The 26,116-nt window shown below is 41.5% G+C and overlaps 3 protein-coding genes across 10 annotated transcripts; 1 reads left to right on the plus strand and 2 right to left on the minus strand.

Annotated features, from left to right (window-relative positions):
• Positions 1–591: 591 nt before the first annotated feature.
• On the minus strand, positions 592–18,393 carry atxn3 (ataxin 3). 4 transcript variants are annotated; one of them, XM_079458829.1, is made up of 12 exons: positions 18,076–18,183; positions 17,240–17,404; positions 9,181–9,225; positions 8,880–8,965; positions 8,736–8,802; positions 8,209–8,296; positions 8,011–8,131; positions 7,752–7,915; positions 4,736–4,844; positions 1,742–1,779; positions 1,429–1,484; positions 592–1,312 (listed from the first exon to the last, which is right to left on the minus strand). In XM_079458829.1, the coding sequence occupies exons 1-11, from the start codon at positions 18,097–18,099 to the stop codon at positions 1,435–1,437; spliced, it is 957 nt and encodes a 318-aa protein (XP_079314955.1). In that variant the 5' UTR covers positions 18,100–18,183; the 3' UTR covers positions 592–1,312; positions 1,429–1,434. The 4 variants fall into 4 exon arrangements, with proteins under 4 accessions (XP_079314955.1, XP_079314956.1, XP_079314954.1 ...); XM_079458828.1 differs by having other exon boundaries at positions 1,130–1,312; positions 1,440–1,484; positions 9,181–9,222; positions 18,076–18,133; XM_079458827.1 differs by having other exon boundaries at positions 1,130–1,312; positions 1,440–1,484; positions 18,076–18,133.
• Positions 8,410–8,712, minus strand: LOC306894947 (uncharacterized protein; the record flags this gene model as incomplete). The annotated part of the gene is made up of 1 exon (XM_079457800.1): positions 8,410–8,712. A coding segment is annotated over one exon (303 nt), but the record flags the coding sequence as incomplete, so codon positions are not given.
• LOC306895518 (gamma-aminobutyric acid receptor subunit rho-1) lies at positions 18,129–25,547 on the plus strand. Of its 5 annotated transcripts, none has more exons than XM_079458824.1 (10): positions 18,129–18,682; positions 18,745–18,852; positions 20,129–20,235; positions 21,132–21,199; positions 21,378–21,601; positions 21,689–21,771; positions 21,856–21,996; positions 22,732–22,884; positions 23,749–23,945; positions 24,021–25,111. In XM_079458824.1, the coding sequence occupies exons 3-10, from the start codon at positions 20,154–20,156 to the stop codon at positions 24,318–24,320; spliced, it is 1,248 nt and encodes a 415-aa protein (XP_079314950.1). In that variant the 5' UTR covers positions 18,129–18,682; positions 18,745–18,852; positions 20,129–20,153; the 3' UTR covers positions 24,321–25,111. The 5 variants fall into 5 exon arrangements, with proteins under 5 accessions (XP_079314950.1, XP_079314949.1, XP_079314948.1 ...); XM_079458825.1 differs by having other exon boundaries at positions 18,361–18,682; positions 18,748–18,852; positions 24,021–25,109; XM_079458826.1 differs by having other exon boundaries at positions 18,408–18,682; positions 18,748–18,852; positions 22,797–22,884; positions 24,021–25,394.
• Positions 25,548–26,116: the final 569 nt, after the last annotated feature.

Genomic DNA, 26,116 nt, shown 5'->3' on the forward strand with positions numbered 1-26,116 from the left:
CCTGCAGGCTCCCTATTGGCTGATTCAGAGGTATTTTATGTTTAAATCATTGTAGTTCTTAATTTACAACACTTTAAAGTCAGAACTTAAAAATCTTTAACTTTACGGAAAGTTGCTTTACGCCTCTTTATTTACCAAAGACACTTACACTGCATTATCCTATACATGTATACACAGGTATCTGCAATCCCCTGAGATCAGACACACAACCTTGAGTTGATAACACAATGCTCTTACCACTGAGATACAGGAAAGCCTTATAAAAATCTCATACTCTTAAAAAAGTCTAATAATTGTTTGACACTTAAGACAAAGTTTAACCCTAACCCTTAAGAGCATTTTAAGAAGTTTTATACGTACAAGTCCTGATCTTCTGGGGTCAATTTCAAACTCTGAATCTGATTCTTCTGCTGGATGTGCGTTTATACGAACCATCTGCTGTCCAGTTGATCTTTCTCTGTGACAGGTGTTCAGCTGTTCATTGACATCAGATTCCTTTTTAAGAGTAACCTTGCTTTTCATTAAGTCATGCATGTACACAACAGCACAACATGTGAGAGAAAATACATTTTCCAAAAATAAATCATAATTCACAGAGAAAGGAAAAATGTACAATTTTATTTAAGAAACAAAACTGCCAACAATTGCTGTGTAATTGGTGCATGAAATCATTTAAAAAGTATTGCCGAAGGAAAATAAGAGTGAAACTCCAGCTGTTCTGAAATCATCCATAAAAACCATGACAACACACACACAGGAAAGATTTCATGTGTGAATGTGCACCGGACGTGCTTTACATGTATGTAATAATTGTCATATATTGTGTTTTGAGTGCAGTTATTAGCCAGACATACAGTTCCCACGAACACTCACATAGTGAATAAGAGCAGTTAAAACTGTGTTCTTTATTTCTTAAAAATATGGCCAGTGTTCATCTGGACGCACGTGTAGAGCGCAGAAGGAAACACACATATCCACTGCTCTACATAACATCAGATGAAGATCACCAGAGCGACGGATGAATCCACAGAGGAAAGATGATGGTCCTGTGCGTTCTGGGTTCCTCCGTGTCCATCTGCAGCGTCTCGTGAAGGAGAGAGAGAAGAGATGTGTCTGAGGAAGAGGAATGTACCGCGCTCGCTCACCTCCTCACAATCACAGAGGTAAAGCGAAGCTACACACTAATGTTTGTCTCTAGGCAAATGCGATTGAACATCATCCTGGACTTCTTCTGATTCTCCTCATATGAAGACTGTCACCATGAGAGCCGAATGTCACTCGCTGGCTTGACTCGCACTCTCCTCCACACCACCTGAACACAACACGACACACATTTACCTTACTGCATGACAGAGAACACACACACACACACACACGGAACTGATCCAGCTCAATGATCTTGAGCTTTGACAGGTGATACAAACTCACGAGACACTAACAGAAGATTAAGACATCAACAAACTGTGTCAGGATCATGAAGTCATCTGTGTAATAGAGTACAGTAACATGAATCATACATATTACACATGTGAGACGAGGAGATACATGTTCTTTCACAGTTTGTAAAGGATTGAGTAGATGTGTATACAAACTTTGGATTTATGAGATTACCATACTGGACTGACTTCATGTGTTCTTTAATACAATATACAAATGAAAGAATATGAACAAGATGATTTCTTCCATTAAAAGCGTGTGTGTGTGTGTGTGTGTGTGTGTGTAATAAAGTGATATCTCTCACCTGCAGGTTGACTGTCGTGAGTGCGCTGTTGAGACTGCCTGTGTGAACAGAACATAACAGAATCATAATAACAGAGAGGGATGAACAGTCGCTGTATTGACTGGAGACACCTCAAACAACAACACAACACAGCTTACTCTTCTGCCTGTGAATAAAGCTAATATGAAGAAAACCAGGAGAATCATCAGATGTGAGGTTCCTGCCAACTCTCACGCATTCGCCCGGAGACTCTTTACTCACGCAGGGTCGCACCCGACATTTGTTCTGTGGTGTGTAATAAATTGTTAAATAAATGCCCAAAAGCCAATCTATATTTTGGTGCTTCTGTCGCAGTGAAGAATTTTGACACATTCGAAATTCTACGTTATATAAATATTTTTGTTCACACAGCCAGGACAGCAATGCACAACAATTGATTTTAGCAATGTTTTGTAGCGTGTCACGTCTCGTGTGCACGGGGCAAAACAAACGCATGGCAAATGGCACTGAATATTACGTCATTCGAGCTTACAGTATCTTCTGACTCTTTGTTTAATGGAAAATATGCAATGTGAGTTTCTTGAAGAGTACAGAACAAAGCAGACTAAAGCAGACTGAACATAATAATAGTACGCAGAATCAATCCTAGACGTTTGACATAGATACATTTAGTTAAACATAGCTGTAAACTATGAGAAATAAAAAGGTAAATAATTCTTTACCTAAAGTAACGCGTGGTTCTGGAACCATCTAGCTGTTAACAGTTAACACACAAATGCAATGTGTTTTTACTAACCAAATGAGTGATCAACAAAACAAAACATGATAAATATAGTTTACTCAAGAAAGCGAAGCATACGAAAACACATCAATAATTCTCTAAATGTGATGACACAAAAATGACATATTATGAGTGGATTGCATCATAGCTGAGTGGCGACGCTTAGGGGGCTTGCTGTTGACTACTTCATTACATTGCAGGTTCGAATCTGCCTCATGCCTACGTTTTTCATCATAAAGTACTTATTCTTAATAAAAAGAAAAAATATCGATAACGAGTGTTTAATAATAAAGTTGCAGGATAAGATTAGTGTGAACGACTGGAAATGTCACTAACAGACCTGACGGGCATATTGTCCCTCCCACCAATGTTCCACTGATATTTTAAAGTATTATTACTTTATTGATTTTAATATAACAACAAACAAGCTGATGACATCCGAATCAATAAACTGTATTTTGGATCATGTTTATCTGTTATGACGAACTTTTCCAGTACTTTAGTGTAAGAAAATGTGACTTTTGGATAAGCCATGTGCTTGTGAATATGCTCTTATAACAGAAACTTGTGAAGTAATAACAAAACCATAAGCCGACTCTTTGCTACAGTACGTTCTGTGTGTTCATTGCCGTTTTCTGCATCATTTGCCTTTTCTGTTTGGGAGAAGTGTAGGCTAATGTACTACAATCATATTTTTTAGAAGCAGTTCTGTATTTAAACGGAAAAATTGCATGTTGTCTAGCTAAGGCATTTATTCATTTAATCATTTTATTAGCCCATCCTCAGAACTGTTAAGCCCCCCTTAGCAACCCCAAGAAAAATGTTCTGGCACGACCGCTGCCCACATGAACACTGTAGTCATTCCCTTTAAATGCTACTGAAGTTAGAAACGTGTATATTAATGTAACTTTGGAGCAGTTCAGAACGTCCAATGTCAACTCAACTTTATGCCAGTGGATAAATACTGAATTTGTAAATCTGTATAATTTGGCAAAACTAAATAAGACTTTGAAAAAGTATAAAAACACATGACTTCTTGTTATTTTGCTTTGCATTGTTGGCATTTATTTCTGCTTCCGATAGCTCTTTTATAGCCATGGCCATATGTAAACATGCATGATCACGTCACACGCGGCGCATGTCATCACCTGACGTGCACTTCACGAGACCTATTATGTCAAAGTAATGAAATAAATCAAGTATTAATACGTTATGCATGACATTGCACGTGTCCTGCAGATACACAGACGCGTTTTAAAAGTTTGGGGTTATTGAAGCGCTTTGTTTTTTGTTTGATTAAAGTCATTTCAGACCTTAAAACTGCTTTTAGAAGCAGACGTTGCCTTTCTGTGATTAGTGCTTAGAACTTTTGCATTCATGCTTGATTCAGTTAATAGTATTTTTTACTTTTCGAATCATTTACGAATGTAAAGTACGTTCTTATGTCTTACTTTCATAGCCTATTCATTATAGAAAAACATGAACGTTGCGGTTGTAGCGTAATACTGCGGTCGGTTAGTGCGACTGTGACATCACTTGTGTCTACTAGCAGATGACCTCAGTGTCAAAATAAGGTGGCCAGTCAAATGTAAGTAGGTGGGAGTTACTGTTTGGAGAGCCGAGCAGTGACCAATCAAATCAAAGAAGACACGAGTGGCTAAACATCCAATATTTTACAACCTTTTAACTATGTTGACCGACAGTTTCCACTGATGCAAACTACAACACGTTGCTTTAGATGAAAAAGATGTGAGAATTAATGTGATTGATGTAATGTAAGACAAGAGACAGTAACAGAGCTGTTATCAGGGATATAATTAGGAATAAATGTGCTCATAATGTAAATTGGGTTAGGTTACCCTCCTCACATTATTCACAGACCTTCACTTAAACATGGTAAACTCTGTTTATAGATTGTGGTAAGCCTGTAAAAAGTAACAGCCTATTTGCAAATGCATCGTTTAACAATACATTATTTTGTTTAACAAGATCTGCCATCTTTATTTGATAAGTCCATGTCTGGGCTGTGCTCAAAACGTTAAGAGATAGTTCACCTAAATGAAAGTAATGAAATGATGTTATCAGATGTGTTGACAATCCCAATATTTCAGGTGCAAGGTGTTTGTACTTTTCTTAGTTAACAAGTTGTCTGGCCTGTTCTTCTGTGGTGATATTCTTCAGAAGCGAGTATGAATGTGAAGTGTGTTTGATGATGAATACTGTGGTAAAATCACCTGTCAAAGTACGCCTGTCTCCTCCTGCGTAACTCCTCAGCTGTCAGCGTCTCACTGCTTCCCGCTGTCACACAGCTCGACTCGCTGGGGATTCTGGGATTGCTGCTGCCTGCAAAACAAGAGAAAAGATGAACGTGCTCAATCCTGTGCATTTGCATAAAATGACGCGTTTGTGTACATACACATCTGGAATGACATGAGAATGAGAAATGATAAGAGATCTGTTCCTTTAATAATTACAATGATACAATAATTAAAACGCGAATGAAAAAAACTCTATTAGAGGTCTTTAGAACGGCGTGGAGAGAAAATGCAAACTGTTATAAAAAGGCACTAAAAGCAGAAAAAAGTCTGAGCACCTTCCTAACCTGATAGAAACCAACTAAAACAATCCAAAGGTTTTTAATTATCACAGTTGTGCATTTTTGAATCGAGTTTAAAATTCTTCTCTTTGTTTTTAAGTCAGTACACAATCTGGCACCGAGCTATCTGTCCGATCTTCTCTGTCCACACAATTCCTCACGAAACCTGAGGTCTGGCGATCAGAGACTTCTGTCTGTCCCCAGATCACGGCTCAAGAAAAGAGGAGACAGAGCCTTTGCGATAGCCGGGTCTAGGCTGTGGAATAGCCTTCCGGCTTATATCCGAACGGCCCAATCTCTAAATGTTTTTAAATCCTCTCTCAAAAGCTTCTTTTTTTTTCTTTAGCTTTTAATTCATTGTGATCTCTTGTAACTGAAAGTATGTTTTGTCCCTGTTATCGTATGTATTGTTTAGCACTTTGGTCAGCCCTGGTTGCTGTTTTTAAATGGTCTATATAAATAAATACAAATAAACAGACATCAACTGACCTGGTTATTCCGCCGCACCTTGATAGCAATGAATTCATGAAATTCTTTACAGAGAAAATCGAACACATATGAGACAAAATAGTAAAACTCAACCTCCAAGTCTGTCCTATGAATAAGTATCAACCATCACTCCACTATAAAACAGGAAGATTTAATTAAACTTAATGCAACATCTAAACCTAAAACTTGCTTATTAGACCCATACCAACTAAATTATTAAAAGAGTTACTACCTGTTGTAATTGAGCCCATTTATAACATTATCAACTCGTCAATGAATCTAGGCCATGTCCCAGGACCCTTAAAGATGACCGTCAGTAAGCCTCTAATCAAGAAACCAAACTTAGATCCAAATGAACTAGGAAACTCTAGACCGATTCCAAATCTCCATTACCTGTCTAAAACACTAGAAAAAGTAGTGTGCACTCAGTTGTGCTCTTTCTTACTAAATAATGACATACACGAAACATTTCAGTCAGGCTTTAGATCGCATCATAGCACTGAAACTGCGACCTGCTTATAGCATCAGATAAAGGTCACATCTCACTCCTGGTCCTGCTTGACCTCAGTGCTGCGTTTGATACCGTAGACCATAACATACTTCTAGATCGCTTACACAATTATACCGGTATTGAGGGACAGGCACTACAGTTTGTCCATTTAAATGGGGAATCCTCAAATCTAACGCCAGTAAATTATGGATTACCTCAGGGATCTGTTCTGGGACTTTTAAAAACACCTAGAATAACTAAATCCACCAAAGATGTCGAGCTTTCTCATACGTAGCACCTAAACTCTGGAACAACCTTCCTGATATTATTCCAGGATCAGACACACTCGCCCAATTTAAATCTAGATTAAAGACACATCTTTACAGCCAAACATTCACTTCATGCAAATTATGCGAAATAAACCACAGAGAGACTGCTGACATTAGATATTATTTACTAGAGTAATTGAACGTATTATATAAAACACCATGTAGTGTGTTTGACCTTTTTTGTGGTTTAAGGTTTCTATTTCCCCTGTAAGGCTGCTTTGGAACAATGCACATTGTGAAAAGCGCTATAAATTAAATTGAATTTCTGAATCATTTGATGTTCATTGTCAAACTTCAGAAAAGCCAGGCGAGGCTTCTTGGGCATGACGACCTTGCGGGTGCTTCAGGATTTCAATTTATTGTGGCACAGCGTGTAAAACCAATGGTTTGCTTGCTAACTGTGGTCCCAACTGTCTTGAAATCATTAACATGCTTTTTCCGTGTAGTTCTGGGCTGATCTTTGACCTTTCTCATGATCATCTTTACCCCATTGGGGAAATCTTGCAGGGAGCTCCAGACCAAGGACAATTGACAATTATTTTGTATTTCTTCTATTTCCAAATAATAATAAATAATGGCACCAACAGATGTCTCCTTCTCACCAAGCTTCTGTTTGTAGCCCATTAAGGGTTTGTGCAGGTCTACAGTCTTGTCCCTCACATTATTTAAAACGTATGCGGTCTTGATCGTGGTGGTGGAGAAGTTGAAATGGAAGACACAGATTCTGTTGGCAGGCATCTTTTATATACATAACAAGCTGATTTAGGAGCACTTTCTTAAAGTGACAGGACTTATCTGTGGTCCATATAGGCACACCAGAATTCTTGCTGCTTGGTAGGGGATCAAATACTTATTTCACTGACTGAAATGAAAATCAATTTATAACCTTTATGAACATTTTTTCATATATTATTAGTTAAAATAAACATACCATAAAAATGATAGATAAGGCAAACTTACAAAATCAGCAGAGGATGAAATTATTATTTCCCTCATTAAGTTACGAGCAATTATTATATGAAATATTATGATCAATGTCTTTTGATGTTATCTTTACATTTCATTTGACTGATCACTTGTTGTCTTACTGGCATTATGTAAATGAGATGGGAGTGTCTCTGTGTGGTCCCTTTCATCAGTTGAAACACTGGATTTCTCTGAACGATATTTCAGCACACAGAACTGAAGCTCTTAAAGTCAGTCAGACTCAGTATCAAGCATTCATCTTCTTCACAGATTAACCAATGAGAGTGAAGCCACGCCCATCTAATGATCATACGGCTACAGAATGCTAAGAAACAGGCTGAACATTTAGTGAGTGAGAGATTTGATGTGTCATCTCATACCCTGCATGCTGAGTTGAATTGCTCTGCGCAGATCGGCCTCTTCGTCTTCAACCTCCATGTGCTGTCTGCTGAGAGCCAGAGCCTTCCTCAACTCCTCCTCGTCCTCATCTAACACGACCTCATCAGTGATCTGGCCACCATCTGACACCTGCGGCCCGGAGGTCCTGCTCGCAATCACAATCCCAATCATTATTTATTCATATCAGTGACAACATGTGAAATGTGTGACAGGAATACAGAATTGCTGATTGGCTTATACCTCTGAGCTTCATCTTCTCCAATCAACTTCGGCCGATGCTGCTGCTCCACTCGCATGATCCCCAAAATCTGATCGGCTTCACAATCGGGCAGGTTTCCTCGGATCACGAATATAGAGTATCCTACAGAGAAGCAGGATTCAGTTTAAACACACACACGACATCACGTGAACACCCCTTCACATGACATGAGCGTTTACCTTCCTGCTGTAGTTGTGCTAAGAAGAGTGCCAGATATGTGTCAGATATGAGCTCTGGTCCCGTCAGCAGTGAGTTTAGATTAAACCACTGTGTGAAGACACACACCAAGACTTCATCATCATCGTCATCGAGTCATCGTCATCATCATCATCATCATCCTCCTCATCATCCTCCTCCTCAACATCCTCCTCCTCAACATCCTCCTCCTCAACATCCTCATCCTCATCCTCCTCATCATCATCCTCCTCATCATCATCATCCTCCTCCTCATCATCATCCTCCTCCTCAACCTCATCCTCATCATCCTCATCAACCTCATCCTCATCATCATCCTCATCAACATCATCCTCATCATCATCCTCATCAACATCATCCTCAACCTCATCCTCATCATCAACCTCATCCTCATCAACATCATCAACATCATCCTCATCAACATCATCCTCATCCTCAACCTCATCCTCATCATCAACCTCATCCTCATCATCCTCATGAGTCAGATGGTGTAACGCTGTAAAGCACATACCTGCTGGCCCAGTTTCCGTACTGTAAACCAATGTTCTTTATAGTTACATATAAAAGCCTTTTCATTTCTGTAAAACAAAACAATCATGAGACACACGTGGCACTGTCTGAACGACACACAAACGATGTTCTCTGAGTAACTCACACTGGATCCATGTGTAACTGCTGATATTCTCTACTGTTAAACAGAACGATCTCCAGCCCCCAAACCCCCAGAGCGTTACTGATCACCTGAAACACACAACACACACCATCAGTACTCATCACCGGTTACACAACACACACACACGGTCATTACTAAATTCCATCTGATAATGATGTATGACAAGTGCATGACTAGTAAGGGTGTTTATCTTGTTGAATAACAGCTTAACACACAGTTTGACGTGTAAGTATCTGTTTTTTTACATAGTTTTGTGTCTAAACGGTCATGAGACTGGACTCACCTGAATAGAGAAGAAGCCGCTATCATCCATGTTTCCAGACGGCTGCTGTAAATCATGTTACACAAAACACACCGTGACCACACTTATAACACACGTGTGCTGTGTGTGTCAGGTGTGTGTGTCCGCTTTTTTTTGTGTGATGTGTGTGTCCGGTTTGTTTGTGATGTGTGTGTCATGTCAAGTCATTTTAACAATTTTCATTGTTACAAAGCAGCTGTACAAGAAAACATTGACTATAAGCAAAACATGTTATAAGTTATACAAGTCAAAACACAGGTCAAATATCAGACACACTATAAATTCCTATATGCAGTGTTCATTAAATAAGACTATATGTGACGTGTGTGTCATGTGTGTATTGAGTGTGTGTGTGTGTGATGTTGAGTGTGTCGTGTGTGGAGTCAGGTGTGTGTGACGTGTGTGTCATGTGTGTATTGAGTGTGTGTGTGTGGGTGATGTTGAGTGTGTCGTGTGTGGAGTCAGGTGTGTGTGACGTGTGTGTCATGTGTGTATTGAGTGTGTGTGTGTGGGTGATGTTGAGTGTGTCGTGTGTGGAGTCAGGTGTGTGTGACGTGTGTGTAATGTGTGTATTGAGTGTGTGTGTGTGTGTGTGATGTTGATTGTGTCGTGTGTGACATGTGTGTATTGAGTGTGTGTGTGTGTGTGTGTGTGTGTGTGTGTGTGTGTGTGTGTGTGTCATGTGTGTATTGAGTGTGTGTGTGTGGGTGATGTTGAGTGTGTCGTGTGTGGAGTCAGGTGTGTGTGACGTGTGTGTCATGTGTGTATTGAGTGTGTGTGTGTGTGTGTGTGTGTGTGTGTGTGTGTGTGTGTGTGTGTGTGTGTGTGTGATGTTGAGTGTGTCGTTTGTGACGTGTGTGTCATGTGTGTATTGAGTGTGTGTGTGTGGGTGATGTTGAGTGTGTCGTGTGTGGAGTCAGGTGTGTGTGACGTGTGTGTCATGTGTGTATTGAGTGTGTGTGTGTGTGTGTGTGTGTGTGTGTGTGTGTGTGTGTGTGTGTGTGTGTGTGTGATGTTGAGTGTGTCGTTTGTGACGTGTGTGTCATGTGTGTATTGAGTGTGTGTGTGTGTGTGTGTGATGTTGAGTGTGTCGTGTGTGGAGTCAGGTGTGTGTGACGTGTGTGTAATGTGTGTATTGAGTGTGTGTGTGTGTGATGTTGAGGGTGTCGTCTGTGGACTCAGGTGTGTGTGACGTGTGTGTCATGTGTGTATTGAGTGTGTGTGTGTGTGTGTGTGTGTGTGATGTTGAGTGTGTCGTTTGTGACGTGTGTGTCATGTGTGTATTGAGTGTGTGTGTGTGTGTGATGTTGAGTGTGTCGTGTGTGGAGTCAGGTGTGTGTGACGTGTGTGTAATGTGTGTATTGAGTGTGTGTGTGTGTGTGTGTGTGTGATGTTGATTGTGTCGTGTGTGACATGTGTGTATTGAGTGTGTGTGTGTGTGTGTGATGTTGAGTGTGTCGTCTGTGGACTCAGGTGTGTGTGACGTGTGTGTCATGTGTGTATTGAGTGTGTGTGTGGTGTTGAGTGTGTGTGTGTGTGATGTTGAGTGTGTCGTGTGTGACGTGTGTGTCATGTGTGTATTGAGTGTGTGTGTGTGGTGTTGAGTGTGTGTGTGATGTTGAGTGTGTCGTGTGTGACGTTTGTGTCATGTGTGTATTGAGTGTGTGTGTGTGTGATGTTTGTGTCATGTGTGTATTGAGTGTGTGTGTGATGTTGAGTGTGTCGTCTGTAGACTCAGGTGTGTGTGACGTGTGTGTCATGTGTGTATTGAGTGTGTGTGTGTGATGTTGAGTGTGTCGTGTGTGACGTGTGTGTCATGTATGTATTGAGTGTGTGTGTGTGTGTGTGATGTTGAGTTTGTCGTGTGTGACGTGTGTGTCATGTGTGTATTGAGTGTGTGTGTGTGTGATGTTGAGTGTGTCGTGTGTGACGTGTGTGTCATGTGTGTATTGAGTGTGTGTGTGTGTGATGTTGAGTTTGTCATGTGTGGAGTCAGGTGTGTGTGACGTGTGTGTCATGTGTGTATTGAGTGTGTGTGTGTGTGATGTTGAGTGTGTCGTGTGTGACGTGTGTGTCATGTATGTATTGAGTGTGTGTGTGTGTGATGTTGAGTTTGTCGTGTGTGACGTGTGTGTCATGTGTGTATTGAGTGTGTGTGTGTGATGTTGAGTGTGTCGTGTGTGACGTGTGTGTCATGTATGTATTGAGTGTGTGTGTGTGTGATGTTGAGTTTGTCACACATTACATGCTATGATGGCGCTTGAGGATTACATCATCGTTTGTCTCATACAAAGTCAAATAGTTTCCTTCTATTTCTTCAGTTCTTTACATCAGTCATGTGTGTATTGAGTGTGTGTGTGTGATGTTGAGTGTGTCGTGTGTGGAGTCAGGTGTGTGTGACGTGTGTGTCATGTGTGTATTGAGTGTGTGTGTGTGTGTGTGTGTGTGTGTGTGTGTGTGTGTGTGTGTGTGTGTGTGTGTGATGTTGAGTGTGTCGTTTGTGACGTGTGTGTCATGTGTGTATTGAGTGTGTGTGTGTGGGTGATGTTGAGTGTGTCGTGTGTGGAGTCAGGTGTGTGTGACGTGTGTGTCATGTGTGTATTGAGTGTGTGTGTGTGTGTGTGTGTGTGTGTGTGTGTGTGTGTGTGTGTGTGTGTGTGTGTGATGTTGAGTGTGTCGTTTGTGACGTGTGTGTCATGTGTGTATTGAGTGTGTGTGTGTGTGTGTGTGATGTTGAGTGTGTCGTGTGTGGAGTCAGGTGTGTGTGACGTGTGTGTAATGTGTGTATTGAGTGTGTGTGTGTGTGATGTTGAGGGTGTCGTCTGTGGACTCAGGTGTGTGTGACGTGTGTGTCATGTGTGTATTGAGTGTGTGTGTGTGTGTGTGTGTGTGTGATGTTGAGTGTGTCGTTTGTGACGTGTGTGTCATGTGTGTATTGAGTGTGTGTGTGTGTGTGATGTTGAGTGTGTCGTGTGTGGAGTCAGGTGTGTGTGACGTGTGTGTAATGTGTGTATTGAGTGTGTGTGTGTGTGTGTGTGTGTGATGTTGATTGTGTCGTGTGTGACATGTGTGTATTGAGTGTGTGTGTGTGTGTGTGATGTTGAGTGTGTCGTCTGTGGACTCAGGTGTGTGTGACGTGTGTGTCATGTGTGTATTGAGTGTGTGTGTGGTGTTGAGTGTGTGTGTGTGTGATGTTGAGTGTGTCGTGTGTGACGTGTGTGTCATGTGTGTATTGAGTGTGTGTGTGTGGTGTTGAGTGTGTGTGTGATGTTGAGTGTGTCGTGTGTGACGTTTGTGTCATGTGTGTATTGAGTGTGTGTGTGTGTGATGTTTGTGTCATGTGTGTATTGAGTGTGTGTGTGATGTTGAGTGTGTCGTCTGTAGACTCAGGTGTGTGTGACGTGTGTGTCATGTGTGTATTGAGTGTGTGTGTGTGATGTTGAGTGTGTCGTGTGTGACGTGTGTGTCATGTATGTATTGAGTGTGTGTGTGTGTGTGTGATGTTGAGTTTGTCGTGTGTGACGTGTGTGTCATGTGTGTATTGAGTGTGTGTGTGTGTGATGTTGAGTGTGTCGTGTGTGACGTGTGTGTCATGTGTGTATTGAGTGTGTGTGTGTGTGATGTTGAGTTTGTCATGTGTGGAGTCAGGTGTGTGTGACGTGTGTGTCATGTGTGTATTGAGTGTGTGTGTGTGTGATGTTGAGTGTGTCGTGTGTGACGTGTGTGTCATGTATGTATTGAGTGTGTGTGTGTGTGATGTTGAGTTTGTCGTGTGTGACGTGTGTGTCATGTGTGTATTGAGTGTGTGTGTGTGATGTTGAGTGTGTCGTGTGTGACGTGTGTGTCATGTATGTATTGAGTGTGTGTGTGTGTGATGTTGAGTTTGTCGTGTGTGACGTGTGTGTCATGTATGTATTGAGTGTGTGTGTGTGTGATGTTGAGTGTGTCGTGTGTGACGTGTGTGTCATGTATGTATTGAGTGTGTGTGTGTGTGTGATGTTGAGTGTGTCGTGTGTGACGTGTGTGTCATGTATGTATTGAGTGTGTGTGTGTGTGATGTTGAGTGTGTCGTGTGTGACGTGTGTGTCATGTATGTATTGAGTGTGTGTGTGTGTGATGTTGAGTGTGTCGTGTGTGACGTGTGTGTCATGTATGTATTGAGTGTGTGTGTGTGTGATGTTGAGTTTGTCGTGTGTGACGTGTGTGTCATGTATGTATTGAGTGTGTGTGTGTGTGATGTTGAGTGTGTCGTGTGTGACGTGTGTGTCATGTATGTATTGAGTGTGTGTGTGTGTGATGTTGAGTGTGTCGTGTGTGACGTGTGTGTCATGTATGTATTGAGTGTGTGTGTGTGTGATGTTGAGTGTGTCGTGTGTGACGTGTGTGTCATGTGTGTATTGAGTGTGTGTGTGTGTGATGTTGAGTGTGTCGTGTGTGACGTGTGTGTCATGTGTGTATTGAGTGTGTGTGTGTGTGTGATGTTGAGTGTGTCGTGTGTGACGTGTGTGTCATGTATGTATTGAGTGTGTGTGTGTGTGATGTTGAGTGTGTCGTGTGTGACGTGTGTGTCATGTATGTATTGAGTGTGTGTGTGTGTGATGTTGAGTGTGTCGTGTGTGACGTGTGTGTCATGTGTGTATTGAGTGTGTGTGTGTGTGATGTTGAGTGTGTCGTGTGTGACGTGTGTGTCATGTGTGTATTGAGTGTGTGTGTGTGTGATGTTGAGTTTGTCGTGTGTGACGTGTGTGTCATGTGTGTATTGAGTGTGTGTGTGTGTGATGTTGAGTGTGTCGTGTGTGACGTGTGTGTCATGTGTGTATTGAGTGTGTGTGTGTGTGTGTGATGTTGAGTTTGTCGTGTGTGGAGTCAGGTGTGTGTGACGTGTGTGTCATGTGTGTATTGAGTGTGTGTGTGTGTGATGTTGAGTGTGTCTTGTGTGACGTGTGTGTCATGTGTGTATTGAGTGTGTGTGTGTGTGTGTGTGATGTTGAGTGTGTCGTGTGTTACGTGTGTGTCATGTGTGTATTGAGTGTGTGTGTGTGTGTGTGTGTGTGATGTTGAGTGTGTCGTGTGTTACGTGTGTGTCATGTGTGTATTGAGTGTGTGTGTGTGTGTGTGATGTTGAGTGTGTCGTGTGTGACGTGTGTGTCATGTGTGTATTGAGTGTGTGTGTGTGTGTGTGTGATGTTGAGTGTGTCGTGTGTTACGTGTGTGTCATGTGTGTATTGAGTGTGTGTGTGTGTGTGTGTGTGTGTGTGTGATGTTGATTGTGTCGTGTGTGACATGTGTGTATTGAGTGTGTGTGTGTGTGTGTGTGATGTTGAGTGTGTCTTGTGTGACGTGTGTGTCATGTATGTATTGAGTGTGTGTGTGTGTGATGTTGAGTGTATCGTTTGTGACGTGTGTGTTATGTGTGTATTGAGTGTGTGTATGTGTGTGATGTTGAGTTTGTCGTGTGTGACGTGTGTGTCATGTATGTATTGAGTGTGTGTGTGTGTGATGTTGAGTGTGTCGTGTGTGGAGTCAGGTGTGTGTGTGACGTGTGTGTCATGTGTGTGTGTGTGTGATGTTGAGTGTGTCGTGTGTGACGTGTGTGTCATGTCTGTATTGAGTGTGTGTGTGTGTGATGTTGAGTTTGTCGTGTGTGACGTGTGTGTCATGTGTGTATTGAGTGTGTGTGTGTGTGATGTTGAGTGTGTGGAGTAAGGTGTGTGTGACGTGTGTGTCATGTCTGTATTGAGTGTGTGTGTGTGTGTGTGTGTGTGATGTTGAGTGTGTCGTGTGTGGAGTCAGGTGTGTGTGACGTGTGTGTCATGTGTGTATTGAGTGTGTGTGTGTGGGTGATGTTGAGTGGGTCGTGTGTGGAGTCAGGTGTGTGTGACGTGTGTGTCATGTGTGTATTGAGTGTGTGTGTGTGTGTGTGTGTGATGTTGAGTGTGTCGTGTGTGACGTGTGTGTCATGTGTGTATTGAGTGTGTGTGTGTGTGATGTTGAGTGTGTCGTGTGTGACGTGTGTGTCATGTGTGTATTGAGTGTGTGTGTGTGATGTTGAGTGTGTCGTTTGTGACGTGTGTGTCATGTGTGTATTGAGTGTGTGTGTGTGTGATGTTGAGTGTATCGTGTGTGACGTGTGTGTCATGTGTGTATTGAGTGTGTGTGTGTGTGATGTTGAGTGTGTCGTGTGTGACGTGTGTGTCATGTGTGTATTGAGTGTGTGTGTGTGATGTTGAGTGTGTCGTTTGTGACGTGTGTGTCATGTGTGTATTGAGTGTGTGTGTGTGATGTTGAGTGTGTCGTGTGTGGAGTCAGGTGTGTGTGACGTGTGTGTCATGTGTGTATTGAGTGTGTGTGTGTGTGTGTGTGTGATGTTGATTGTGTCGTGTGTGACATGTGTGTATTGAGTGTGTGTGTGTGTGTGTGTGTGTGTGTGTGTGATGTTGAGTGTGTCGTTTGTGACGTGTGTGTCATGTGTGTATTGAGTGTGTGTGTGTGTGATGTTGAGTGTGTCGTGTGTGGAGTCAGGTGTGTGTGACGTGTGTGTCATGTCTGTATTGAGTGTGTTTGTGTGTGTGTGTGTGTGTGTGTGTGATGTTGAGTTTGTCGTGTGTGACGTGTGTGTCATGTGTGTATTGAGTGTGTGTGTGTGTGTGTGTGTGATGTTGAGTGTGTCGTGTGTGGACTCAGGTGTGTGTGTGACGTGTGTGTCATGTGTGTATTGAGTGTGTGAGTGTGTATGATGTTGAGTGTGTCGTCTGTAGACTCAGGTGTGTGTGACGTGTGTGTCATGTGTGTATTGAGTGTGTGAGTGTGTATGATGTTGAGTGTGTCGTGTGTGATGTGTGTGTCATGTGTGTATTGAGTGTGTGTGTGTGATGTTGAGTGTGTCGTGTGTGACGTGTGTGTCATGTGTGTATTGAGTGTGTGTGTGTGTGTTGTTGAGTGTGTCGTGTGTGGAGTCATGTGTGTGTGACGTGTGTGTCATGTGTGTATTGAGTGTGTGTGTGTGTGATGTTGAGTGTGTCGTGTGTGTCATGTGTGTATTGAGTGTGTGTGTGTGTGTGTGTGTGTGATGTTGAGTGTGTCGTGTGTGACGTGTGTGTCATGTGTGTATTGAGTGTGTGTGTGTGTGTGTGTGTGTGATGTTGAGTGTGTCGTGTGTTACGTGTGTGTCATGTGTGTGTGTGTGTGTGTGTGATGTTGATTGTGTCGTGTGTGACATGTGTGTATTGAGTGTGTGTGTGTGTGTGTGATGTTGAGTGTGTCGTGTGTGACGTGTGTGTCATGTATGTATTGAGTGTGTGTGTGTGTGATGTTGAGTGTGTCGTGTGTGACGTGTGTGTCATGTGTGTATTGAGTGTGTGTGTGTGTGATGTTGAGTGTGTCGTGTGTGGAGTCATGTGTGTGTGACGTGTGTGTCATGTGTGTATTGAGTGTGTGTGTGTGTGTGTGATGTTGATTGTGTCGTGTGTGACATGTGTGTATTGAGTGTGTGTGTGTGTGTGTGATGTTGAGTGTGTCGTGTGTGACGTGTGTGTCATGTGTGTGTGTGATGTTGAGTGTGTCATGTGTGTGTGTGTGTGTGTGTGTGTGTGATGTTGAGTGTGTCTGGTGTGTGTGGAGTCAGGTGTGTGTGTGACGTGTGTGTCATGTGTGTATTGAGTGTGTGTGTGTGTGTGTGATGTTGAGTGTGTCGTGTGTGACGTGTGTGTCATGTATGTATTGAGTGTGTGTGTGTGTGATGTTGAGTGTGTCGTGTGTGACGTGTGTGTCATGTGTGTATTGAGTGTGTGTGTGTGTGTTGTTGAGTGTGTCGTGTGTGGAGTCATGTGTGTGTGACGTGTGTGTCATGTGTGTATTGAGTGTGTGTGTGTGTGTGTGATGTTGATTGTGTCGTGTGTGACATGTGTGTATTGAGTGTGTGTGTGTGTGTGTGATGTTGAGTGTGTCGTGTGTGACGTGTGTGTCATGTGTGTGTGTGATGTTGAGTGTGTCATGTGTGTGTGTGTGTGTGTGGAGTCAGGTGTGTGTCAGGTGTGTGTACCTGTAGGAATGTCCTGTATTCTTCACTCTGTACTCCTCCTTCAGCCATCCTCGCGCGCTCTTCTTCATCCAGCTGCTGAGCGATGGACGACAGCTCCACAGGACTGAAATATTCCCCTTGAAGAAGATTATTCAAGCAGTGCTGGGCGCACAGAGAGCCCTCTTGCTGAAACCACACACACCGCGCACACCACGCACCCCACGCACACACACACACCCCACGCACACACACACACACCACACACACACACACACACACACACGCGCACGCGCACGCACACGCACACACACACGCACACACACACGCACACACAGACAGACACACACACACACACGAATAACAACAAGAAATTCAGCAAAGTGACAGAAAGACGCTTATATATATATATATATATATATATATATATATATATATATATAACACATAATGAAGCATTTGTGAGGATTCTCGCGTGGGCTGTTTCAGGTGGAAGCATCGCAGTATCACAACACTTTTCAGTGTTTTTTAACATAAAGCAAACTAGATCCGTAAATATGATGATCATTCAGTATTATCACATGATCCTATAGTACTTCTCCAGTATTTCTCTACAGTCACTTCACTGACAGGCTTGAACAGTCTTGAGCATCAGATAAATAAACATCATATTTCACATCGAAGAATAATATAAATCCAAATGAAAGAACTGAAATGTAAATAAACATCTGTAACGCACTCGATTAAAGTACAAACACACACTAAAGTCATTTAAGAATAACTCATACTTTAAACATGACGATGTCACACAAACAACACATAACAATAATAAACACAATTCTATAAAAACCGCTTCTTACTTTTTCGTGGAAAATAGACTCCATGTTTAAAAGTGAGAGTCACGGAAGTGTCGGAAACAACGAGACGTCAAAACATGTCAAAATAAAAGTCACTGCCTGCTCACGAACGACGATTAAAAGTCAAAGCTTGAAAAAATGCAAAACACACATATTCTATTCAAAGTATTATTATAATTATTTGTATTTAGCACTGACTGTCTGATATCGCTGAAAACACTGTCTGATCTCACCTCACTCACTAAAACTGTGTGTGTGTGACCTCAGCATCATTATGAGGATTGCTTTGAGCTCTTGCAGTGTGTTGTCTCTGGAGGATGAAATCTGTGCCATCAGACGCTCAGGGATTTATGGGTTTAGACAGTGTGGAGATTAAGCTGTGTGGATGTTGACGGGCAGATCCCTGTGTTCCTTCTGGGCTTCACTACCGACAGAACAATGTCCACAGACGGATGTTTCAAAGTGTCTGGAATCTGAAGATTGTCCAGGTGTTGGTCACCATGCGTCTGGAAGCTCTACTTGTGTTTGTTTGTGTCAGTGTGTGGAGCGCTACAGGACACAGATCAGCCCATGAAACAGGACACAGACAGGACACCTTGAAGCAAAGCAGGTAAATATTTATCATCTGTATTAATAACAACAATAATAATAATAATACACTTGTTTGTCTAGAAGATTTTCCGTCAGCGCCAGAAGAACATCATCACATCTGATGTAGATATCACACAGCATTCAATCGTCTCATCAACAATGATCTTCATGTCCACTACATTTTTCTGAGTAAATATTTCAGTTCATGTCTCTGAACTCATAATGAACTGAATTAATGTTGTTGGAAAAATGTTATAAAATGTTTAACCAGCAGAACAGACTGACGTTCAAAATCATGTCACTTACACATAAACATCTCTTTCATGTCCTCCCGTCACATCAAGTCTACACTGCAAAAAATGACTTTCTAATTTAAGTATGTTTGTGTTGTTTTCCAGTACAAATGTAAAAAAAAGTCTTGAATCAAGATGCATTATCTTGATGAGCAAAATGACCTGTCTTGTTTTAGACCAAAATATGAATTTCAGTGAATTTGTGCTTCTTTGTACCTTTTTCTTTGTCACTAAATTCAAGATTATTTTCTTACCCCACTGACAGATTTGTTTACTTGTTTTAAGCACAAATTCACATTGAAATTTCTAAATACAAGACTTATTTCCTTCGGTCATTTTGCTCATCATGAAAATGCATCTTGATTCAAGAATTTTGAGCCATTTGTACTGGAAAACATGACAAAAATGCTACAGAAGAGAGTCATTTTTGCAGTGTATTATACACAGTCTTTTTTATGTTAATGCAGTGAGCATCTACAAGAATACAAATTCTTCACATCTTGTCCTAAGGTGACACACACACACACACACACACACACACACACACACACACACACACAGCTGCGGTTGAGTCAATTAATCAAACATTTAACCCCATTGACTTCTATTGAGACATTTCTCAAAATATCTCCCTTTGTGTTCCCTTACGAAAAACAAAATATACTGCAATACATGAAATAATACGAAAATTAATACATATTTAATATATTTGAACCAAATGCTTATATTTTCCAATTTTTTACTTTTCAATAAATTTTACAATTCGAATATACTAACAACGTGTTCAACTATATAATTTAAAATATGTATAAAAAGATTGAATACATTGACAGTTAATATAAAGGAAAATATATTTTCTTTGCATCAGTCATATACAGGTTTTGAAGCACATGAGAGTGAATCAATGAGTTGTGATTTGTGGCTGAACTGTCCCTTTAACACCATGAAGTGACTGTCAATATAAACTACATGTGATAAAAGTCTTCAGATTCATAGAGTTCATGAAGGTGTTTGTCTTTGATCAGTCGGGTTACGGAGAGAAAGGAGTCAGAAGTCTGGCAGGTCTTTGTCATAATCTTAAATGATCATCTTCTGTATCTGCCAGTTCACTCATTTACTAGAACACTATTCACTGTCACATGCTGTGTGTTTTCTTTTTATCATCATTTCAGCCCGATTTTCAGAAGAAGTCCAGACATGACAAAATCTCCCATCACTAAATCAGAGCAGCTGTTGAGAATCGATGACCATGACTTCACGATGAGACCGGCGTTTGGAGGTGAAGTACATGTTTATATAGATTCTGGTCTGTTTAAAGACACGCTGTAGTGATTTCTCTGTTCTGATAGGATGCCGGGCTGTGAGGAAACACCAAATAATAAAATACAAATAAATATAATGACAAAAAAGAAATGTAAACGTAATGAACGATGAATTTGACTGGGAGGCATTTTTATTTTCAATGGAAAAATTGACATATCTGGAGAGAATTGTGAAATCTTTTGGCCTCAATAACTGCGCAGTAAACAGAATGTAAGATACAGTATAGCCAGCAGGTGTTTCCATGTTGTGCTAATGGCTTCTGTTATTCACCTTTGGATTAAAGCATCTGCTAAATGACTAAACGTAATGTTTATAATATAAATGTTGACACGAAAGATGATCAACACAAACAACACAGTCAACAGATGGCCTGAAAAACAACTGTACGAAACAAATATGAAAACAAGAAGAAACATGTGTTTGTACAGTACAGAGCTGCATGAAACAATGAAATTCTGTCTATAAACAATAGTTTGATATAGTCTGCAACTGGTCCTTTAAAAATGCTGTATGTTTCAATAGAAGATAAGCCAATCACTGTTGACCCTGACCAATCAGAATCAAGCGTTCGGAGACTTCCACACACCGGATCTCATGATGATTGCTGATGCTCGTATGAGGTGGTGTTCGGCAGGGATGGTTTGCGTATGTTTTCGTAGGATCTGCCATTATTCTCATAAAGTGTCCTGATGTCACAGACTGTAGCTCTGTGATTGGCTGTCACCCGTGACCCACTTGTTTCTGACAGCGAATCAGAACTAAAGAGGCCAGAGATTTGAAAAGGGCTTTTAAATCCGGTCTGTTGAGCTGCATCCCAGCGATAAAAACACTCACGTCTGTGAACACTTGCAGGACCTCCGATACCTGTTGGTGTGGACGTTCAGGTGGAGAGTCTCGACACCATCTCTGAGGTGGATATGGTGAGTCCATCTCTTTTTGTACTTTTTCTGTAGTTCAGGTTCTGTTTCAAGTGTGTTGTTCTTCTCCATTGTGGAGCACGTGAGCAGCTCGCTCAGATCTTTTGGGGATGTATGGAAGCGTGCTAACAACAGATCATAAGAAGTGTGTTATCACCGCGCCTCAATGTTTCTCTGGCAGGACTTTACCATGACGCTGTATCTGAGACATTACTGGAAAGACGAGCGCTTGTCCTTCCCCAGCACCAACAATCAGAGCATGACGTTCGACAGCCGTCTGGTGAAGAAGATCTGGGTGCCCGACATGTTCTTCGTTCATTCCAAACGCTCCTTCATTCACGACACCACCACAGACAACGTGATGTTACGAGTTTATCCCGACGGAAACGTCCTGTACAGTCTGAGGTAACATCACAAACCGTCACATGGCAAACACACGCGTGAGATCACAGACTGACAGCACACGTGTGTGTATGTGTGTGTGTGTTCTAGAGTGACCGTCACAGCCATGTGTAACATGGACCTGAGTCGCTTTCCTCTGGACACACAGACGTGTTCTTTAGAGATCGAGAGCTGTACGTACAGTACATGAACACAGACATGTTCACGCGTGTCTTCTCTTCTGGCGTGTAACACGCAGCACATGTGTTGTTGTTTAGATGCGTACACCGATGATGATCTGATGCTCTACTGGAAGAAAGGCAACGAGTCTTTGAACACAGATGAGCGGATTTCTCTCTCGCAGTTTCGCATCCAGAAGTTTCACACGACGACTAAACTGGCCTTCTACAGCAGTACAGGTAATGTGACACACTTTCATCAGCCAATCAGAACGCAGCACAGAATGACTTATTACGCGGCTCGTTGGAATGCTTGATTCTGATTGGCCAGTCGTGTAATTATTCCCAGATAACAACCGCTCAATACTAAGAACACATCATTTTGACTGTTTTTTGACAAATTAAATATAAATACGTCTTTAATAACATATATGACAGTTTATTAACAAATAATTAAACCAATTTGCCTGTTTGTGACGTTTTATTGTTTTTCTTACTTTAAAACCAAAACTAAACAGCTTTCCTCACGGAAGGTCTGCATTGGGTAAAAATGAGCTAATAGAATATTTCAAAATCACATTTCATGTCCAATGTTTTTCCAATATGGCATGTAGCCGTGTAAAAGCATTTATTCGCGTCGGGGCTTATTTGATGTTTTATGATGACTGCTCATCCTCACGTTCTGATCACAAACATCCAGCCGTGTAAACACCTCAGACAGAAGAAGAGAGCCTTGAGTGCGAATAATGTAAAGAACTGAAGAAATAGAAGGAAACTATTTGACTTTGTATGAGACAAACGATGATGTAATCCTCAAGCGCCATCATAGCATGTAAATGTACTCGAGCGCGTGTGTCCTGTGAAATGTCCTGATCTTGTGTCCTGTGAGCTTGATGTCATTTTCTGATGTTTCTGATGATGGAGAACACATGTGATTGATGATGTCACGTGTGTGTGTGTGTGTGTTCTGTGCAGGCTGGTATAATCGTCTGTACATTCACTTCACTCTCCGTCGACACATCTTCTTCTTTCTGCTGCAGACGTATTTTCCAGCCACGCTCATGGTCATGTTGTCCTGGGTGTCTTTCTGGATCGACCGCAGGGCCGTACCTGCACGAGTTCCTCTGGGTAACATCTACGTACAATCTCTGCTCTTCTCAAAGTGTTCTCTGCCATCAAATGAGAAAAGATTACCAGCTAAGGAATGCGTAGCATTTGAGTGAGACATTATGTGAGCCAATACTCGTGAGGATGATGCATGTTGGAGTTTGGATGGAACTAGTCGTACACAGATTAACACAAAATCTTGATGTTAGATGAAGAGACGTCCGTGGAAACATTACAAATCAACTGTTAGTTGCGTGAACTATAGAAAAACTACAATGTCAACCGTTAAATTATTATAGAAAATGTCAGTATTTGATCCAACAACAAGTAAAAGCTACCCAGCATTTTTAGTGTGGATCAACTCAAATGATATTTACACTGTAAACGTTTTTGCTGTAGTTATGCTGCTGGTTGCCAGTAACTTACTGTAGATTTATATTTATGTCATTTATTGGCAACGGTTTGTTCAAAGATAATCTTCACAGTATTATCTATAAAATAACAGGCTCATGCAAAGCATTCTGGGAACCAAAAATCCACATAAACCTTTTTCTGTTTTTTTTCTAATTTTGGATCCCGCGCTCTGACCTTTACTAGAAACTGTGTTCAGATGTTTTCGTATTTGTATAGAGATTTAACTCTACAGTTTGCAAAATGAATCGTTGTGTAAATGAATGTAGTCTGGAGAGGTCTAATCATCTGGATTTGATATTGAGATCTTTCATAATATTGACTTTTGATCGTAGATGAGACAAATCTGAGCTGAGTGAGCACACATTGATGACATCTCATCTCAAACTCTAATGACCTTTTTCTCAGACACAAACGCTGTTGATGTGCAGGAGAAATAAGTTTCTTATGGTAAGTTCTCTTTGACACACGCAGGCATCACAACGGTTCTCACGATGTCCACCATCATCACAGGAGTGAACGCCTCCATGCCCAGAGTCTCTTACATCAAAGCTGTGGACATCTACCTGTGGGTGAGCTTCGTGTTCGTCTTCCTGTCGGTAATCGAGTACGCCGCCGTGAATTATCTCACCACCGTTCAGGAGCGCAGAGAGAGAAAACTGAGAAATCAAGTAAGATCACAGTCACGTTGAGACGCATGGCATTCTTTCACGTCATCTAACAGATGTTGTGTGCGTTCGTTGCAGTTGCCGTGCACGTGTGGGATAGTGAACCCCGACCAAGATATGATGTTGACCACCTGCTACAGCAGCGACGTGGATCCCAACACCACAGGAAGTTACGGGATGCCGGAGAACGGAGGCGGTCAGGAGCGGATCATGGCTCAGCTGACGCTGGCGGAGAGTCAGAGGACGGGTCGACTCAAAAGCACGCGAGGATACGTCAACATCTGGATAGATACTCACGCCATAGACAAATACTCCCGAGTGATCTTTCCTGGAGCTTACACGCTCTTCAACGTCATCTACTGGTCCATCTATTCTTAACTTTGACTCTGAAGCGTCGGCACCTGTAAAACCTCAGAACTATGAGAGAACATTCAGTGTGTCTCTCCGCCTTTATCTTCAACTCTTTGCATTGTGTCATGATGGAGAAACACAGAAGTTTACAGAAATCTGTCATTTTCATACTGAATGTCTGCTCATCTCATGCGTCTTCATTTGGACATGTCATGTTTGTGAGATCCGTGGAATGGTTCGAGGGTGGTGGATATTCTTTCATATCAATTATAGTTTTTGAATATGTATGTTTTTAATGTGGATTTATGGGGCATTGCATGTTTATGACTGAATCTTCTCTCACAGATGGTTTGTCAATTACACAATGACACATCAATGAGACCATTCCATGTCTGTGAATACAAAGGACTTTTATTTTAAAGATGCGTTTTTCCCTACTGAAAAAACCCCAGCCTAAACCGGTTGGCTGATTTGAGCTGGTCTCCCAGCCTGGTTTAAGTTGGTTAAGCGGGCTGGTCTTTGGCCACATTTCTAGCTGGTTGGAGGTCTTAGCTAGTTTAAAATGGAGCGGAATTAAGATGGTCTTCCAGCCTGACCAGAAAAAAACATCTTGAGCTGCTTTAAAAAAGTCACATAGACCTCTTTGAAACCAGCCTGCTTAACCAGCTAAAACTAGGCTGTGAGACCATTACAAATCATCTTAGGCTGGTTTAAGCAGTTTTTTCAAACTTTCATTACGTTCTTAATCTAAAGTAGATTTTTTTTCTTTCAATGACACTGTGATATTATTAAACAGAATTAAACATTTTCTTCATCTGTTGGCCTGTTATTTCTAATATCTAATACTGGGGCCTCACCACAAGATATATAATCAGGCCGATTTCTCTCCTTCTGACAAGCTAAGGTGCAGTTCTGATTATTGTCAGACAATGAAACACAAACCCTCTCTCTTCTCTCAACTGGTGTTGTTCTGACTCTTGTTGAAACTAGTATCTTTGTATTAGCACCTATTGTATTATTGCTCTTTAATGACATATCGCTTTATTGCTGCCTGAACTCTATGTAAGTCGCTTTTGATAAAAGCATCTGCTAAATGACGAGATGTTAATGGTTTTACAGATTATTTGATTGGTGTGATGTGTGTTAAGAGTGACTGAACCTGATCGGAGGATCATTGGAGTGTGGGGGAAACCCTGAGGACAAACACTTAAGAACGCTGTGGAACGAAATACAACAGTAATCATGAGTTCAACCAAACCCTTTTCTTTTTTTCTGATATCAGCATTACAAACACTCTCATCGCAATTTTAAAAGAAAAAAATTCAGCTTATGGGCAAGTGATGGATCCGCTGTCGGAGATCCAGTGGACTCTTTTAGGTGATAATGTCAACAGCTATTTTCCCAGTCGGACTCTGTTTGAAAATCTCTATCTAGGATGTTTTGTCCACATGTTTGTGGTATTTAGGTTTAAAACCAGAACCCAGTTTCATTTGCATCGTGCTGACGTGCAAGTTCTTTGAGGAACAATCTGTTGTGTACAGATTCAGACAATGTATTGGCTTTCCTACTCCTTTCTTTAACTTCTGCTGCGGTTACTGCATACTTCACACAAAAATACTCTCCTGTAATATGTAGTGCACTGATCGAGGGGACAAACATTCTTTTAGCTGTCTTCAATTATAGTGAACATTATCAAGTGCACTCATTCAATCCCACGATGCATCACAATAACACGTGTACAACACTGAAATCTTCTGCTTGTTTTCATGAGGCTTGAGTTTGAGTCAACTGTCACTGACCGCCGGTTACATCATTCACAACAC

This window comes from Barbatula barbatula, assembly GCF_947034865.1.
Source record: "Barbatula barbatula genome assembly, chromosome: 6".
In the NCBI taxonomy this organism is placed as follows: domain Eukaryota; kingdom Metazoa; phylum Chordata; class Actinopteri; order Cypriniformes; family Nemacheilidae; genus Barbatula; species Barbatula barbatula.